Source organism: Anticarsia gemmatalis, chromosome 3 (assembly GCF_050436995.1).
Source record: "Anticarsia gemmatalis isolate Benzon Research Colony breed Stoneville strain chromosome 3, ilAntGemm2 primary, whole genome shotgun sequence".
NCBI classification, from domain to species: Eukaryota; Metazoa; Arthropoda; class Insecta; order Lepidoptera; family Erebidae; genus Anticarsia; species Anticarsia gemmatalis.
In genome coordinates, this window is record NC_134747.1 from 10,819,148 (window position 1) to 10,837,463 (window position 18,316).

At 36.0% G+C, this 18,316-nt stretch overlaps 1 protein-coding gene across 1 annotated transcript; it reads right to left on the reverse strand.

The window, feature by feature from the left end:
* Positions 1-9,691: 9,691 nt before the first annotated feature.
* On the reverse strand, positions 9,692-15,523 carry LOC142987636 (centromere protein I-like). Its single transcript, XM_076136530.1, has 12 exons — positions 15,262-15,523; positions 15,030-15,182; positions 14,855-14,940; positions 14,404-14,511; positions 13,873-14,082; positions 13,412-13,527; positions 12,961-13,121; positions 12,480-12,637; positions 12,020-12,166; positions 11,650-11,779; positions 11,192-11,363; positions 9,692-10,885 (listed from the first exon to the last, which is right to left on the reverse strand). The coding sequence occupies exons 1-12, from the start codon at positions 15,428-15,430 to the stop codon at positions 10,489-10,491; spliced, it is 2,007 nt and encodes a 668-aa protein (XP_075992645.1). The 5' UTR covers positions 15,431-15,523; the 3' UTR covers positions 9,692-10,488.
* Between the last annotated feature and the right edge of the window lie 2,793 nt (positions 15,524-18,316).

Here is an 18,316-nt window from a genome sequence, read left to right on the forward strand (position 1 = left end):
ACCACAGTAGGAAAATTTACGGTACGTCAAAACTTTTATGTGTGAATTATAAATTACTTTTGTAAAGTTTATGTCTAAGTTGGTAAGTACGTTATAAAAGTCGGTAAAGGTTACTTTACAGTATTTGTTGTGATGTTCAATATGAAAGATTTTATTGACGATTACTTGCATCTGAACTCTTCGTAAAATCGAATAAAAGAACTGACACCACTGGTATAGTGTAGATAATTTAATGCAGATTTGTGTGCGACGTTTTATAACGAAAATAAAGTTAAGAATACGGCCCTTTTCTGACTTTTTTCCATCTCATGTTGTCACTTAACAATGTCCAAAGCACTTGCTAGCATCAATTCTAATTAGATTATCACCGCTACGGAAATATCACCTCATGAATAATTCGGCGAATTAAAGATTCAGTGGCACAATTATAGCACGTTAGTTGGTAGTCTGTGCCGCGCCGCCATGACATTTGAACAGCCCTAGCAGCTTTGTACTCCCTAAATAAGTACATTCAGTGTGCACATGACGTCGTTGACGAGTAATTACATTGGAACTAGACACCTAAAGTACATACATAGAAGCGCTGCACATACACCGTCATACACACACACTACACAGAGTCGCTCGTGTATCAAATAGGATTCAATATTGGATTCGTTAATTAATGCTACCTTTGTGATAGACATTCCGCATTCGACAGGCGGACGGACAGACAGGGGGACTGAGCACTAATTAAGGGATTTCGAAAATGGTTTCGTTTTGTCTGGATAGGGAGGCTGTGATATGTTCGTAATAAACAATTTGATGGTTGTATGTATGCAGTATTTATAGATCGCGTTCATCGTTGAATGGGTAGGATTTCATAAAGGATTCGGCCCCTGTTTATTAACAGGCATGTCATATTAATAGTGATGTTATATGTATCGTGCACACAAAGGATCAGACAGGGGATGTAATTTGTTTTTCATTTAGTCGTGTTTGTGACGTGGAAGTAATGAAGCTGCTATTCAAATACGGTGAAGCGTTTGATCAAATACATTTATGTATGAAACAGGTATGATACAAACGAGTCCCTATTTACACGCAATTGTGACAACATATGAAGAGAATATTTTGTAACAAACCTACAACTTTGTCCAAGAATTTTATCTACATGTGAGAAAGTCTTTTAACTGATACATTTGAAGCTTTGCGGTCTTGTCTGAGAACGCCCACACGACAAAATTAATTAAGATTGATTCGTGTGGGCCACGAACCTATTCCAGATTTATTCCTAGAAGAATCTAAGATTAGGGTGTCTGAAATGAACTTGTTTTGACGTGACAAAGACAAAAGCGGCAATCTTTTGTAATTTGTATCTATTATTGCCTCTCGAGTGGAATCTTTATTTGATCAATAATAAATTTTACTACTGACAAGACATCCAGGTTTGAAAAATGAGACGCATGATGGTGATTAATAAAAAAAATAGTCGCTTCTTTGCCGAAACATTTCGCAAGAGGCAAGTAAGAATGGGTACCGCTACGTCTTTCAACTGATCTAGAAATATGTCATTTTTATTAGAAAGGACACACGCTTTAGTAAAAAGGACTTGTCAGAATGAAATCAGAATGAGAAACAATAGCTTTTTATTTCATAACGAAAAAAGCCTTTTTTTTTAATATACTCCAGTTTTGTTAGTTGTACTAGTCTAGTTTACTTACTATCGACGTGTTTATTTAGTGTTTTTGCATTTTGGCCGGTTATCAAACCCCGCAACAGTATATCAAATGCGTAGCTCATGGGCATGGATGTTTTACGAGCCGCCATATTTCATGGGTTGACACGACGGGTCGCGCCGGCAAACATAACAGATGACTATCGTATCATCATATCACGCCGTCATCGGTTTGTTTGTATATTTGTATTACCCTATTAAGTTGTTAATATGTTGTACGTGTCTACGAATCTCGTAGCGACGTCTACGGTCCCGTAGAGGTCCTTTTCGTAGAAAAACTTTCGAGTAAAAATTTCTTTTGCTACTATTACTATGTGTATACCCTAATGTATCTGTCAATGCTGATGATGCATTAGTCTGAAAAGCGTATGGAAGTTACGAAGTTGATATGTTTATTAAATGTAAAATAGGCGAGAAATGGATTCACACCTACAATGAAAAATAACATAATAAATGTGCAGAAACAAAAAAGTGTATAAAAAACTAATATTGCTGTTGGCACACGGCACAGCAACTACTTCCAAATGCAGGACATTTACAAATTGCAAATTCAATCATAAGATAAGGTTTGGCGCGCGCATGTAATACCTACAAATATGTTAAATGGAGTGTTCATGTAAATGAGCTGCATGCTGTTGGCTAAACGCCGAGGAAAACAATTGCTCCGAACATTTTCCTTTTAAAACCGCACACAGCATTATAAATAAAGTAAGATTACCACCAGTATACGGTGATATACTGCAAGCGAAAGTGGAACATACTATTTGGGTGAAATAGTACTACGCTAGTGCCATTTATTTTCTTAGTACCGAAGGAAAGACGCATTGAACGGACACATTGCGCTCCCTCGGTTGTGACTAGTGACCTGATAGAATCCATTTGGTAAAATTTTATATATTGATATTTGAACGTTTTATAAACTTAAAATTAGAGCAGTTGACAAATTAAACCTCCTTTGTACTTATGACACATCCTAGTCCTCTCTGGACTATTTAACTACCTTCACGAATCTTCTTTAACGGCAAAACCTTATACCCATTCTAAATAAAAACAAACATAAAAAATTGGTAATACTTCCGAGCTAAACATGAAGGGTCTTAGTGAGTATTTTAACGCTATTTAAAAGCAATGTAGCGCAAAGCTTTGTGTAAGAACACGGCACGGTAGCTCCGTTGGCAAGTATGTAAAGCGTTAGAACAACAAAGCTATGTATGTAACGCCGCTGAGAGTGGCATTAAAGGAAATAATTAAAAACCTTGTTAGTCTTAGCTGCGAGCAATAAGAGAGCCTGGCAAAGGAACGTCGAGCGAACAAAATAAAGCACGAGCGCCAGGGCCTGTGCGGACGAGGCGCGGGCGGGAGGCGGGCGGTGAGCGGCGTCTGAAACCTGTATAAATGCAGCACATTTCCAGGCGTCTACCTCTTTATTGCCTGCCCGAGCCGCGCGAGACAAAAGAACTAAAACTGCGCCTCGGGAATATTAATAAGAATTTATCTCGCGCCGCCGTAAGTATCTGCACTCCGCCTTCATTTTAAAATTCATAAAGCTACGACGCGACGCACGTTCTACAAAGAGAGCGTTAGGTACGAAAACGATTTCGTTTTAAATGCAATTTACTTATTCATCGCTAAGTAATCCTGACCCGCAAAGAAATGTTTAAGCTCGTACTGAGCAAACAGAGTTTTACGGGTAGGAGAGAAAGTTTGCACGCCCTCGCTCCCTGGACAAAGCGGCGGCTACCGGCGAGCCCGGGTGCTCCGCTGGGCCCGGGGGAGACACGCGCCCCACATTACACTCCTCGCAGCCGCTACTTGTAATGCGGGATCGTGCCACCAACTTATTTAGGTAATCTATGGATTCACACATTTTGGACTCGTGACACAAAAATCTAAATTTATCAAATGCTATTTTTCAAACTCCGAAATTATAAACCTAGTGGCATATTTTTACTAGTCTACTCTAAGTAAGTACCTACTGCAATGATAGCATCGATCAAGCAAGAATTCACATTATCTACGTAGGTAGATGAAATGTGAATCCAGATGAAAATAACGCAGACGCTCCCGCCGACGCGCGACGTGAACGCACTCGATTTGTAATGGCGTCACGCGGTCTGGCAAGATGGCGGCGGCCGCTCTGGAAATGTACCACTATTATTTGCCGGCTATCTCGCTTTTCATTTTCCACCCACCTACTTTGGCAAATATCATTTTGATATTACCAATAAATCCTACTTTTAATATTTACTTGATATTGATGATGAAAATATCCTTTAAATGTAGAGCTTTTGGTTTTGCAAGGTGGTTGTATAACATTGAAGTAACATAAAACCATTAATAAGCCTCTTACCCTATCCGTCTAAGTCAACATCGGTGTTCTCGGAGATGCGGCGGGGTGGTGGCTGGAGCCGGAGGGGACTCGGGGCGCGTTGCCGTGGCAACGTACGGGGGCGCGGACCCGAATTTTATCGATTCGGGTACAGACAGCAGCCGGGAGAGCTTTCGCCTACACTAACACGATTCAACGCCCGTGTTTGCAGATCTCAGAGGTTTATAAGGGCTTTGACATTTGGAAACACGTACGCTGTTTGTATGTCTACCTATACGCTAACCACAGTAGTCGGTACACACCACAAATCGTTTCTGTACCTACGTGCTTTACGGGATAAATGCCTTTTATCGCGCTGGGTCCTTGGTACGTGTTTAAAAATATTTTGTAGATATGTATTATCTTCTGTAACTCATGGTAAGTAAGAGCCTACGTTGTTTTTGTGTTCTTATAAGCACAGAAGAGAACTTAACGAAGCAACAATGACACAATGAAAGCTCATAGCGTGGTACCTGTTAGTTTAAATTTAGGAAACTTGTTTGTGGCTAGAACTAGGCGGCGAATATGTGAAGGCAACTTTAACTGCATAGATAAAAATTAAAACATGTCACAAAGTTTATTAATCTACATAAAACTTAGTTGAGTTAGTGGATCATAAGAATTCATCATTATATCGTATCTTAGCGACGATGAAAACATTTGATACATTTTAAACTCAACGTGATTTAAGTACTTTGACGTACAATAACTGTATCAAACGTTACGAACGTTTGCAAAAAATAAAGTATACGGGCCTATTTTATTTATCATGAATAATTCTCCGATACTAAAGCAAAAACAAATATGTAATTAAAACTAGTTATATTTTCGTATTCAAATAAAACACGTAACTAACTACACAATCCATTTCACCCCAAACAACAATTTGGCAAAAATGAGAGCAGTAGTTGCTTCGCAACGAAAACATGTCTCCCGAAGCGATTTTTGAGTAGGGATAAAAAGGAAAGTGGGGTTGCAAAGGGTTCTCCACGCGAGATATGAACTAGTGCACCCTTCTCGCCACCACCCCTATCAATTGTTACCAGTTGCGCATATTTTTACCCGCAAAAACAACCCGCTGGGAGCCGTGAGACCGCGCCGTGTTTTGCGCTAAATCACACGAGAATATTCGCTCCCGAGACTTATGTAACAGTTGCTGCGTCTTTGAATAAATATTTATTAGCATTATGGCAACGCATGAAGTGCTTAAGATGGATATTAATAGTGACACGCTCACGCATACTTTGTTGTTTGTATGTGAGAATACCGGTACGTCGTTGGCACATTATCATAAGTACCACTTAGGACATGGTGCAAACAAGGTTAACGATATCTTCCCGGCACCTGATATTGTCCTAGTCCGGACACGATTAACAGCTAGAACCCCTACACTAAGCAGTACTAAGCACAAGGCAACCTTAGTAATATTAGGAATTATAGACATATAAAGACTCCTTTATAAAACCAAATAAAAACATGGAAGACACTTAAAAGTGTAATAAGAAGTAAGCGGCGGCAACTTGAACAATAACGGTAAAATTCTCACATCGCATTCGGGACAAAAGGATTTGCAAAATATCTAGAATAATATTAAAATAAAAAAGTCTAATGTAGGTAATCCCCCAGCAGGCAAACAACAATCAAAAGGAAACGAGGCCGAGAGAATACGAGAAAAAAAATCAGTTTTTCCAGTCGACTTCCGTAGGCGGAATTCACAAAAAGTATCGCAGGGTCCGATTAACACAGTATCCTTGAAGATGTCGCTCGCAAAAAGGGGCATAAGGGGACAAAAGGCCCTGAAACATTTCTCATTGAGGCGCGCGGGCGGCGAGCGGTCGAGGGGCGGCCCCCGGCCACGACACCCCACCACGTAGCAGTCTCCAGCCACGGTGTCCATAATTTATGCTTTCGAGCGGACCACGAAAAATAAATGAGCACCAGTAACAAGAGGAAATGGAAAAGTAACTTACGTCTTTGTGAGAAACTGTTTACATGCAGCACGTGTTTTATCAACTCCAAATTAAATCATTGTTATCGCTTCAAGGCTTATCGTTGCTTTTTACTTTTGGCCTTTTCGTATACAAAAGCTCCACGAGTAAAAGAATAATCCCACAATAGAGACGGTATTTCGCCGCGAATGTAAGTACTCCGTGTTCGCCACATACATGCATACTTAATTATTACGTGCTTGTGTCCGTTGTGGTCGGCGGTTTCAGAAAGAGAGTGTTAAGTTGTTTACACTTTGAAAACTGGACCGTACCCAAAAATTCACGAATAGAATTTAAAAATGTTTTTAGTATTTTAAGTTTGAGCATTTAAGTGTTATATCCCATTTACATAAATGAGCTTAGTAGTCGCCAACTGTTACTTCTACAACTGTTATCTTACTCTATATCCAAAATAATATGGTCACTAAGCAGCTCGCAGATTAATATCGATATAATTATACGAACTGGTTATTATAGTCAAAGTTATGACTAAGTTTGCATGTTTTATTTAAAAGAATTGTATGACTACGAGTCCTGAATCAATTTTGAGGAATAAAACAGACCCGCGGAATGCAGTTTTAAAATGCAGGTACCCGCAGTTTGTTAGCGTATCAACATCACTCATAGCAAGGTATTAGAGTTTTAAAATTTCATTAAATACAATGCCAACATCATTACCAGTTCAATTAATAATACATATATTATCACCCTAGAAACTATACCTAGATTGGATATATTGTTACTGTAGTCCAGTATACTATAGTAGTATATTATATTTGTGCCTATTCAAGTAAATAGTGTGTGGTATGTACATCGGTGGCGGCACCCAATCCCGGCAGATAATCCCGCAATCAATATGGACGGGACGTGGCTATTGATTTGCGTACATGTTATATTTATTTGTATAGGTAGACTGAATCACCCTAACCATTGTTTCATCTCGTTGATGACATTACAGGAAAACCAGGTGAGGTCGCAAAAGTAGTCTGGAATGTTAATCGATAATAAAATTGAGTGATATGCTATTTAGTGACTAAATTTTAAAAATTACTATATTTGTAAGTAATACAATCTCACGACTCGTAGACTTACTTGAGATACTTAATAGTGGGATTTTTGTCTGTGAAGTAAAATTTCGTTAAAAAGGCCTTTCATGACTTCATATATTTTTATGATTAAGAGGGATTGTGGTTCATAGGTATCTGAGTGAATATTTAACTGTTCATGTATTAATTTCGGTCAAATATTGATATTTTGATAGTTAAAGTAAATGTAGAGCCAGTGAGAACTGACAAATAAAATCGCTAAGTTGATTTTTAGACCATCAATGATGAGAGCATCAAGCAGAAATTGAGTATAGGTATGTCAAAGGGTGGACACGTCATAAAATACCTAATTACCGGCCGTTATGTGCGTTCACGACAAGTATAGAGCTGAGACTTATCCTCTTATTCATAAAAAATATATGGAGTTATGAAAGGCTTATAAAGAGTTTTGTTTCTTTCAGTCCTTAGCGAAATGAAAAAGAGAAAACATATTATAGTAGCTTTTTTTTAAAAATCGGTTTATAGTGTGTTTATGAATAAGATGGTTTATCTATAACTTTACGCTAAATCTAGAATTAATGAAGACCGTATTTTCTTTTTTTTTATTATTGACCTATCATTTTCTCAATGACTAGACAGACTATTTTTAGTCTAAACCTGAGCGATATTCCGTCGGCATTCACCTAATTTGGGAAAATTCTCCCATTTATTTATACAACAAGTTATCTTCGTACACATTGTAAAGGTGACCTTTGCGTTCAAACATTAGCCGACGTTTGATTCTTAGCTAAGTATAGAAACATCCCACCTTTTCGTCTAATAGCATTTAAGATGGCTTTTATCGAAAAACCAATTAGCGTGAACCAAAAATAGAAGATAAAAGACTATGTAACATCTTAAAATAAATATAGAACCTCTTAATATAGCATGAACTTTGATATTTAATGATGAAAAGTAAACCTAATGAATTTTAGATAATCCCATTCGTGGAAAATTTCTAAGCTTTTGTATGGAAAAAAGGTCAAAATTATTTCTGGAATCAAGGTATGTATTTGAACATGAGCAATGCTGGTAAGTAAGTAGGTACAGCAGCGTTTTATTCGTCCAAATGCTTAGCGTAAGTTGAGAAATTGAATATTTTTTGCCGACTTGAAAATTCTATACAAACTCCTACATATTAAAAACTGTTTTTTGTCGAATGAAAATTCTGTTCAACTTCTATGTTTAATTTTAAATCCGTTTTAAGATCGATGAAGCGAGAGGCAATACATCTACCCTCTTAAAAGATTGATATGAAACTCATGTATTCAATAAACTGGCTTCGTTCTCTAAAAATAACATACAGGTGAGACGGTAACCCCGTTTTTAAATACAGGAGTTACTTTGAAATATAAAAAAATGGACATGTTCAGTGTTCACGGTCAACTAAGTAATTAATTTTTTTGCAGTGAAGTTACCTTTCAAGTCGCTCGCGCTGGCCTGTGTGCACTATTTACCTATTACTATTATCAAATTAACCCATTTTTTTTTCTAAAGTTACTCGGTTCTACAGTAATTATTAATCAAGTTAAGAAAATAGCGATAGCCCAGATAGCAACAATTTCGGATTTGCGATAAACAGATCGTGAGTTAGGATCCAATTCATTGCACTGCCCTGGTAAAGTCACTCCAAACTCCTATAGCACCACAACTTAACAGAGAGCCTAGGCGTGCACGATTTATCTTAGCAATTTAAAAAATTCTACTGAAAATGCTTACGTATGTGGGTAGTTAGTAGTAGATAGTTTGCACTCAGAATTTTGTGTATTTCGCCAACGGCAAACCTTGCACACAAAGCTCTCTATTAAGTTGTGTGCCTATAACAAGAGACTCTGCCTTAAACTAGAGCCATGAAACAGTATTGCTGGAATATTGTATTTAGATTTACTTGACTTACCCCCGGTTTCTGAGTACATTTAGGGGTTGTATATAGGTTCGTAAAACCCCGTAGAAAAAGATCAAGAAGCATAACATCAAATGTGATTATATTACGTGGATTCCAACCGTGGCCCGTGGCTCCTGTAGTTAGGGTTAGCAATAAAACGGTGTTGACCATCGGTTACAGTGTTGTTACGACAACCCTTTTCCCCTCTGTTGATTCTCACGACGTAAAACATCATAAGCAAGTCTGACTTGGCTGCTGTTTCGATTCTGACTAAAGATTTTTAGTCATATTGCAGTAGATTTTTATTTTCTGTTACGTTAAAATAAAATTAACCATGCAATTGTATAGTTTAAATTTCAATTACTCGGCTTATTGATGATCTCGGATAACCAATACAATAGACGAAGCGACAAAAATGAAAACAAATGCCAATATTCCGCCGCATCAGCTGATAGATGAGATCAGACCGGCAATAAGTATTGTATCAGTTATCGTAGGAAACGTCTACTTGTAACAACATTTGTAGAAAATGTTGTGTAGAACATAGTTAGTTATGTAAATTAAACTTAGAGCTGTGAACAGATGCTTTTATGCAGCTAAGTGATTACTGGGATTTGGTATATAGTAAAAAAAAAATCTAAATATGATCGTAACTTATTTTATTAAAGTACAAAATGGTGGGATGTCAATCAGATCATAATTAATAATATTATGTATTATCAGAGAAGGCCTAATATAATATACTAACGTAATTATTGTCAAAAAGCACTTTTAGATAATATAATTAATTCAATAGTTTACAATTTCGCCTCAATTTTCATGTTGCCACAATATTTTAATAATTATATTACGAAGAAACATAAAATTAAGAGAACACGATCTAAAACTAAAGAGATACAAAATTATTTTTAACATGAATTTCGGTATTGGGGTTGTGGCATTTTTTTAAGCTTTGGTATTATTGGGCTATCCTTCTATAGATTTACTATTTTTAAGGAAAACGTCACTATTAAAAACGCTTTATTAGTTTTATGGCAACTTAGGTTATTTTCACTGTTTTTCCTTTACACGATTTAATCTAAAAATAATTGATAATTTTATCAAAATTATATTATTACTCATACACGATTTATTCTGAAAACAATAGTTACTAGACGGAATAAAATCAAACAAGGGTACCGATTTTGCTACAGCAAACCTAAACGTTATATTTTCAGCTGCACATATCGCTTAGACGAGAAAAGTAGAGGTAGATACACAATAGTAGTATTTAATTTAAAAACTACTATTGTGTATCTACTTCGAAAACAATTTTGAAGTGTCTGTTACTGGAATGTAACCATCATTGGCACAATAGTATTAGTACTAATCACAAAATCGGTACAATCGTCTCCTTACAAAAAACTAACCTAATTCCTACATACATAAAGGCATAAACATACAAACTACTGATAACGCAACTCAGGTACGGCCTTCTTCAAAAACCTGCTAAGGTTACTGAACTCCTGGTCTATGACTGCGCTGAACCACAGCTTATTATCCGCGTCCCTATGGTCTATGGCATCTAACTGTATATAAGTGTACGGAGAAAATGCTATACTATTTCTTATACTTAACTTAGAATCGACATCAGGCATTAAAGAACCAAGCTTGCTGACAAGTTGTGGGTGTAGTTTTTCAAACACAAAGCCTGTCTTTCTCCCCGTCAGTGTTTCTTCACTGTATAAACAGTTGATCATGTCTGAGGTGTACGCTTGTAGCAGATCCATTTGTTCCGTAAATGTACTGTCGTCTTTCTGCAGCTTGTTTGCTGTTTTCAGTATTGAGAATGTTTTTCTGTACCTGGTAAAAATTATAAATGATTAAAATGTAAAACAACCTTCAAAAAGTGGAATCAATTTTTAGATTGATGTGAAATCAAGTCATGTAAGTACTTTATTAGGCTATGACGTACAATCCTTGTGGATGCATTGAAACAAAGTTACTTCATTATCTGTTTTCTTAGGAAAATTGCCGCGAAATGGATATACTTTTACCTATAAAAATGAGAATTTTAAATCGATAATTTCAATTCCCTTGCCCACAGTGGGGCAGCAATGGGTAAAAATATCAAGTAAATTTATTAAAATAATGAATTATAATACTTACAATATAAGGAGTTCAGCGACACTGTCGACGAGCGCGGCGGACACAGACACGAGCGGCAGCGCCAGCGACAGAGGCGCCACGCGCTGCACGCCGCCCGCCGCGCCGCTACACACGGAGCTGCGCGCGCGGTGAGTAGCACTCGATACTGTGCTGTGTAGCACCCGCATGTCGTCTACACAATAAATATATTAAAATTTAGTCTCATTATGCAGGCAACGGAAACTCTTGGTTACCATCTGAACCTTTGCGTAGAAAACAGAAAAAAACGAAAAATGTAGAAGAGGTTACAGAAATGTAACGACGGTTTCCATCTGCATCCCTCTACAGCCCTTGATTTTGCTGCTTTATTCAGAGATACAAAGTTATTTTAGTGCGTATTACCTAATATTTAAATGTTTATATAGAGAAGGTTTTGTTTGAGTGAAGTCTTTGCTAATATATATTTAAAGGATACAAACCTGGATTAACTTGTAAAGCTTTATTGCAGAGGTCAGTGATAGCGTCGGCTACTTTAGGCAGGACTATCTCGTAGTTCTCCGGTGGCGGCGCGCCCATGAAGTGTTGACGAGTTCTTGTGCTGCAGTACATCTGTAGAATTAAACCTTGTTATTAAGCTTTTTAAAGCATTGGTAATAAAATGAATTCTTTTTCGTATAAGGAATTTAATCGAGCAGACCCTCGTCTTGAAGCCACTCAAAAGTTGACATATATCATAACAACTTAATTATGTACTGCACTAAAAATTGCAGAATCTTCTTCATAACTCACCAAGAATATCAATTTCTTTACACATTTTATTTGCTATTGGGTATAAAAACAGCTACTCACAAGGCTAGAATACATGGTGTTCAAACTTTTTAGTATGGCGCACTGCTCTATGGGCTGGGCTCTGTGGTATATCCGTGTCAATGGCTCCACCACACACATAGCGTGGTCCGGCGAGTCCACGCTCACCCACTGTACTAGCTCTAGTATCTGAAAATATAGTTTAACTTTAGAATTAAATGGCTATGAGAGACTCTCGTTTCATAAAAGAGCTTATTTATGAATATCCTATAAACATAAGGGTGTTTAACACCCAAAATCTTAAGCAGACACTAATGATACAAACAAGCTGACACTTGGAAGATGGGCAGTAGTAAAGGAAATGTGTCAAAAGTGATTATGATTACAACAAATAAGCTAGCTAGCTAAGGTTACTCCACCTTATGAATAATATAATATGATATAATAAACGTAAAACCTTATTCTAATGTTCGATCTTTAAGTAGTTAATAGCTGTAGTTACCTCGGCAAAATAGTCCTTCTCGTTCCACAGAGGTAGGTACTGAGCAAGGAACCTCGTGATGACAGGTATGCCTTGCATCAGTGTGTGTTGTAGCACCGCGAGACGATGTAGTAGGTCTTGCTTCTCCATGTAGCTGTGTGGCGATACGTCGAGGAAACCTACAAGTAAACAAAAAGGTTTAGTTTAAGATTTTTACTAAACAAGACCTTGTCAGGCCGCGGATGTGTCAAAAACGTCCGCATTTTCCTCTATTTGTCTGAATTGTGTTTGTTTCTGGAGTCCAGCTTGCGGCGACTATTACTATTCTAACAGCCACTCAAACAATAAACTTCTGTTTAACACATCGTGGGCTGCAACTAAAAGTAATAACTGCGGCTAGGAAGTCTCAAAAGGTCAAGATCACACCTGAAGAGATCAAATCTAAAAATTCTCATGATATCCTTTAGATTTAGGATATACAGGTTTTAATAATGGTACTCACAGCTGTTAAGTAGATGATGCAGGTCGTGTGAGAGGAAGGCCTGTTCAGATCTGGAGGCGACGGCGAGCAGCGCCACGCCCGTCGCGTTACACAGCAGCGCGCGGAGACGAGCCGGCCGCGACGACTGCTTGTGCAGCCCGCACTGTACCACTGACACTGGGCTGTAAAACAACATATAATAATATACTAGATGGTTGCTATACTATATACCCAAATCTTTAGTTTATACTTAGGTTGTTCTAATCCATATGCATGAAAGCCCTTCAAATAATAAAGAGATGTTGATAGATGTATTTTACATTTTATCGCCGTATTGTCTGTCACAACTCACAAATCAAAAACATTTGTACATCATCTTTATACACCATTCACAGCTTTTTCTACCCACTAGAGAGTGATAAGCCTATCTACTTTATCAAAGTTGTACAGTAAAGAAGTGAAAGGAACTTACTCCGTGAAGTCTAGGAAGGTCTTTGGTGGTTCCTTGTCTGTATTCTGCCTTGAGCCAATGTTGAAGAACTCCATGTTGGGTACTAATGGATCTGCCTTAGCATTCCTGCCACGCTCCTGTAAATTTTCATAAATTTCAAATTAGGGCACATACTTACCTGTTCCATACTATAAAAAAAAAACATAAGTGTTCTTAGTCAACTTTGCAAGGAGGCTCAATAACTGCACAGATTGCTTATAAGTAACTTGATATTTTTAGTTTATAGCAAGCTATTTTAAGTATGCAACAGCCAGTTACTAGAACTTAATTTATTTTTAAATTATATTTTCTGTCAGTGCAATACTTCAATGGCTTTTCAATTAAACTGGTCCCTGTGGTTGAACATGGGCTAGGAGGACATTACACTAATACTTCAAATTGAGTAGTCTACAGTTGTAATTGTTCTATGTAATGATACTTACAGAATTAATAGGGTTAATCCAAGTTAAATGCAGCTTCTCTTTGCTGAGAGTGTTTCTGTTCTGCTGGTTCCTCTTGAACCTGGCAAGGAGGTTCACATTGATCTTCTTAAAGGCTGTGTGTATGGAGATAGCTGGCACATCTTCAGGCACACACTCTGGTTTGTATGACTTGAACAGTCCTAGCAGTACTTGCAGTTGTCTGTACATGTTCTGAAATAATGGATGTGATGGAATTTATTTATCACTGATTGATTGATAAAGAAATTCCATAATTAAGGTAACATAGATATGGAGTCAGAAATAAACATTACAATAAAAAAGCAATTAAGGATTATTTAGAGTTTTTACACAGAATTACATAACTATAAGACATTTTCTGTTTAAAATAGAAATATTTAATACCTTGTTGCTGATAGCCTTTCAAGAAGATTTTGTTTACAATAAAAAAAAAAATCTCATTAATACTGACACAACTACTGTTGTCTTAAGACCATCTTTGATAAAAAAAATGAAGTTAAAAAAAATACTCACTTTCTTAGCCTCTCTCTTCTTAGCATAGTCTAAAAGTTCCAATACTCTTCTCCTAGTGACATCACTTGGTTTTGTCAATGTATACACAAGCTTCATAGCATGCGGTGTCTGTAAGTACACAATACGTGATTTACAAAAGAAAACTAAGACATGCTAAAGAAACCATTATTAGTTTAAATCAAAAACTTACAACTCTGATACAAATGTTAGTACTACACACCACAAGACACTTTGCCGATGTGTTATAACAAATGAATGGCAAAGTATAACTCTTATGGACTAGGTACTCTAATAGTTAAAATAGAATGCATATAACCAGAATAACTTTACAACTTAGTTTCTCTCTTTAAATACAGGACATGCACTTAAAATATTATTTGCATGCAATGTTTTTGTTATAAATCTTTACACAAGTAATGATTCAAAATGTTATTAAAATTATTAAACTTACCAAAGCTTCATATGTCAGACTAACATAGAACACATCATATCCCAAATCTAATTTATCCATGTCAATACATTCACACTCCATCGCAGCTGTAATACATAAATGTTTATGTTCAGTAATCAAGTCACATTTTGTCCATTGTTTACATTTCAACAATCATAGCAATGGCAGTGTTTACCTGTAAGCCAGTCAAGTAAGAAGCCGATCCTGGAGAAAGAAGATTGGTCTTCATAATTAGACAGTATCCAACTGAGAGCGTACTCCACTGTACGCTCCTCAACGCTACCCTGGGGCACCAAACAAACGCCCAAACTCACCCATTTTGTTATCGCTGAAACAAGCAGTTTTTACACTAAACACTTCACGTTTCATATCAGACATAACTAAAAGGAATATATTATTGGACTTACGAATAGATAAATTCAACCAAACTTTCAATAAAGTGTGAAAATCATTGTATTCAATCCCTGTAGTATCAACTGCGTATGCCAATTCGTCGACCTTGTTTTGAAACAAGTCTTTGTCAAATCCTTTCTTCAGTGATTTAATATAATCTATAATCTCGTCCACGTCCGTCATTTTGAAGGTTTATCTAAAAACAAAAATACAAAATCTTTCGGTTTTGTAAGATTTCAAACACAAGAAAACGTTATTGCTCGATGGTATGACCGTTTGAGTCCGTTTGACAGACGCTTAGTTTAGAGATGCACAAATTCGATCCGATATGTGAGATAATCGATTTAAAGATAATCGACTTGTGGATTTATGTTCCTAATACCTACTTATTGTATTTACTGGCAATGTGAAATGATTGGTTCAAATAAATATATAGATCTTTATTTTTGTCAAACAAACATTTACATTTAAAATCCAACTATATGCAATTTAAACTAAATTATATTATTAAATTCATTTCAACACAATTGGAAAACTATATAAAAATAGACAAAAGGCATGTTTCGATCAAAGAAATAACACAGACTGATTATGTATGACTATACTGGTCGTTATTATAAGTAGGTAGTTCAAAACATTAAAACTGCAACTGCAATATCAATAACTACTTGAAACCAAACACTGCTTATAGTTAGTAGCAAAATTTTGTATTTTTATATAAAGTATGGTATAAATGACAACAATCTTGAATGTAGAATACCGTAAAACGGGGTGAATAGAAACAATTTTCAACTTTGTCCTAAAAATTTGTTGCGAATAACTTGTTATTTTTATTGTTGGGTTATTCTATATCATGTCCGGCGCCATGAAGAAAGAGCTAAAACCATATTTGTCGAAAAATATGCATAATTTTACGATATTTCCTTAAAAAAATGGTCAATTTCTATTCACCCAGCGATAGGGGTAAATCGAAACGACCAAAGGGGTGAATGGAAAAACTGTTAGGGCTGCCAAAGACGACTTATCCAACATGCTGAAAAGGGAGGTTGTGTGTTTAAAAATTGAAATAACCGTTGATAATTACACAAGCTGACCCGCGCAACTTCGCTTGCGTCACATAAGAGAGAATGGGTCAAAATTGTCCCCGTTTTTGTAACATTTTTCACCCGTACTCTGCTCCTATTGGTAGTAGCGTGATGATATATAGCCTATAACCTTCCTCGATAAATGGACTATCTAACACTGAAAGAATTTTTCAAACCGGACCAGTAGTTCCTGAGATTAGCGCGTTCAAACAAACAAACAAACAAACTCTTCAGCTTTATAATATTAGTATAGATTAGTATAGATTCGTATAGATTAACTCAAAAAATAAAACAAGATAACCTAACTAACTTTCATACTATATGCAGTAGTTTGCCGTTATAACTTTGATACAATGATAATTGTGAATTTCAGAACATTAATAACTATTAATTTTTCATTGTTTATGTTAATTTTGTTTACAGTTTTTGACAACCCTATTTATTAATCTCTATTGACCCCTCACTCGTTTCTATTCACCCCTTACGCGTTTCTATTGAACCCTGCTATGTTTCCATTTACCCCATACTGTAGTTCTATTCACCCTTCAAACGATTCTATTCACCCCGTTTATACAAAAAAATGACTATTTCTGTGATTTAAACATATTTTTTAGGTTTAAAAACGTTTTTTCAATTAACAATATTGTATCTTTATAGATTAATATACACTTAAAGAGATAAACACTTCAAACAACTCATTAGAAATGAAATCCCACTTTAAATCCAAAGTTTTGGAGGTCGATATTAAGGCATTCGAGGACGGTTGTCTTTGAAACATTTTTTTGGGTATAAATATCATTTTAAACATTTAAACAATTATGACACCGCAGAGAAGTAATATCGACGTGTAATCATTTCAAATTTGAACTAAATTCTTCAACGAGGACTACTCAAATATTGGCCTTGAAAACTTTCCTGATTTTTTTTCTATTCACCCCGCGAATTCTATTCACCCCGTTTTACGGTACTTGATTAGTCAGCTTTATTGATTGTATACGTGTGAAAGTAGCGGTAGTCGTTCTAAAAGTCAACTCTTCTGTGCATTAGATTCAATACACATGATCGATTAGTATCAATTTAAATTATCGGTTCGAGCTTAAATTATCATCGCTTCCCTAGTGAGCATAACAGTTCTATGAGTCTATGGCTGTCTTGCAGCATTAATTTGGTGTCTTATTTTTTTACTTCGTGCAAAAGCTAAAACATAATACCTATATATGGGTACAAGTTCAGCAAATTATCATAATAAATACCTTAAATAATAATTAAGCTCATGAATAATACTATAAACAAAATATTGTCGTATTCGTACCTACTGTCAATATAAACTTCTGTGAAAAATGTAAAATAATAATTAAAACTTTTAGTTGACTGGTATCACAAAGTCGTTTACAGAGATCGTTATATGGATTTGGTTACAATTGTATAAAACATTGTTTTAATAATATTCAAGCAAATAATTGCAAAATATTATCTTGAGGAATATGTTATAAAATCTGAGACATTATTTAAAAAAATATTGGTGTTGGTCCAATTACAAAAGCAATCATTTTCTTAACTGCCTCTGTTAACATGATCTAAGCATCATTCTCTATGGTGAAAATTACAAATGTTACAAAAGCAAAATATTCCCCAACAACGCGGAAATTTTATGCTAAATGATTAATGAAACACTCACTTCCTGTTAATGTTATAACTATATTCTTTCCAGATTGCGTTTCAGGAATATAATTGACAAAATTTACATGCAGTGCGTGCATTCATGCAGTGGTAGTATACTTACAATATTAGAAGAAATCCCAAGCACCCATTAGAAGTGTGCTTTGGCTTGAGATATCTTAGTTTCGATTATGCGTTTATTATCTAGGCAAATAAATGTCTTGATATTTATTCTAGACCACATGCGACAAAAATAGTATGCATAGTATTGGAACAATTGTTATTTGTTACAAATTTATTGAAACGTAATACCGTACAGTAAACG

Coding starts and splice junctions, on each gene's coding strand:
- LOC142987636 (XM_076136530.1), bottom strand. CDS start 15,430: ATGACGGACGTGGACGAGATTATAGATTATATTAAATCACTGAAGAAA. Junction 14,512..14,854: donor GTCTGACATATGAAGCTTTG/GTAAGTTTAATA, acceptor GTGTACTTACAG/ACACCGCATGCTATGAAGCT. Junction 11,780..12,019: donor ACACCATGTATTCTAGCCTT/GTGAGTAGCTGT, acceptor TTAATTCTACAG/ATGTACTGCAGCACAAGAAC.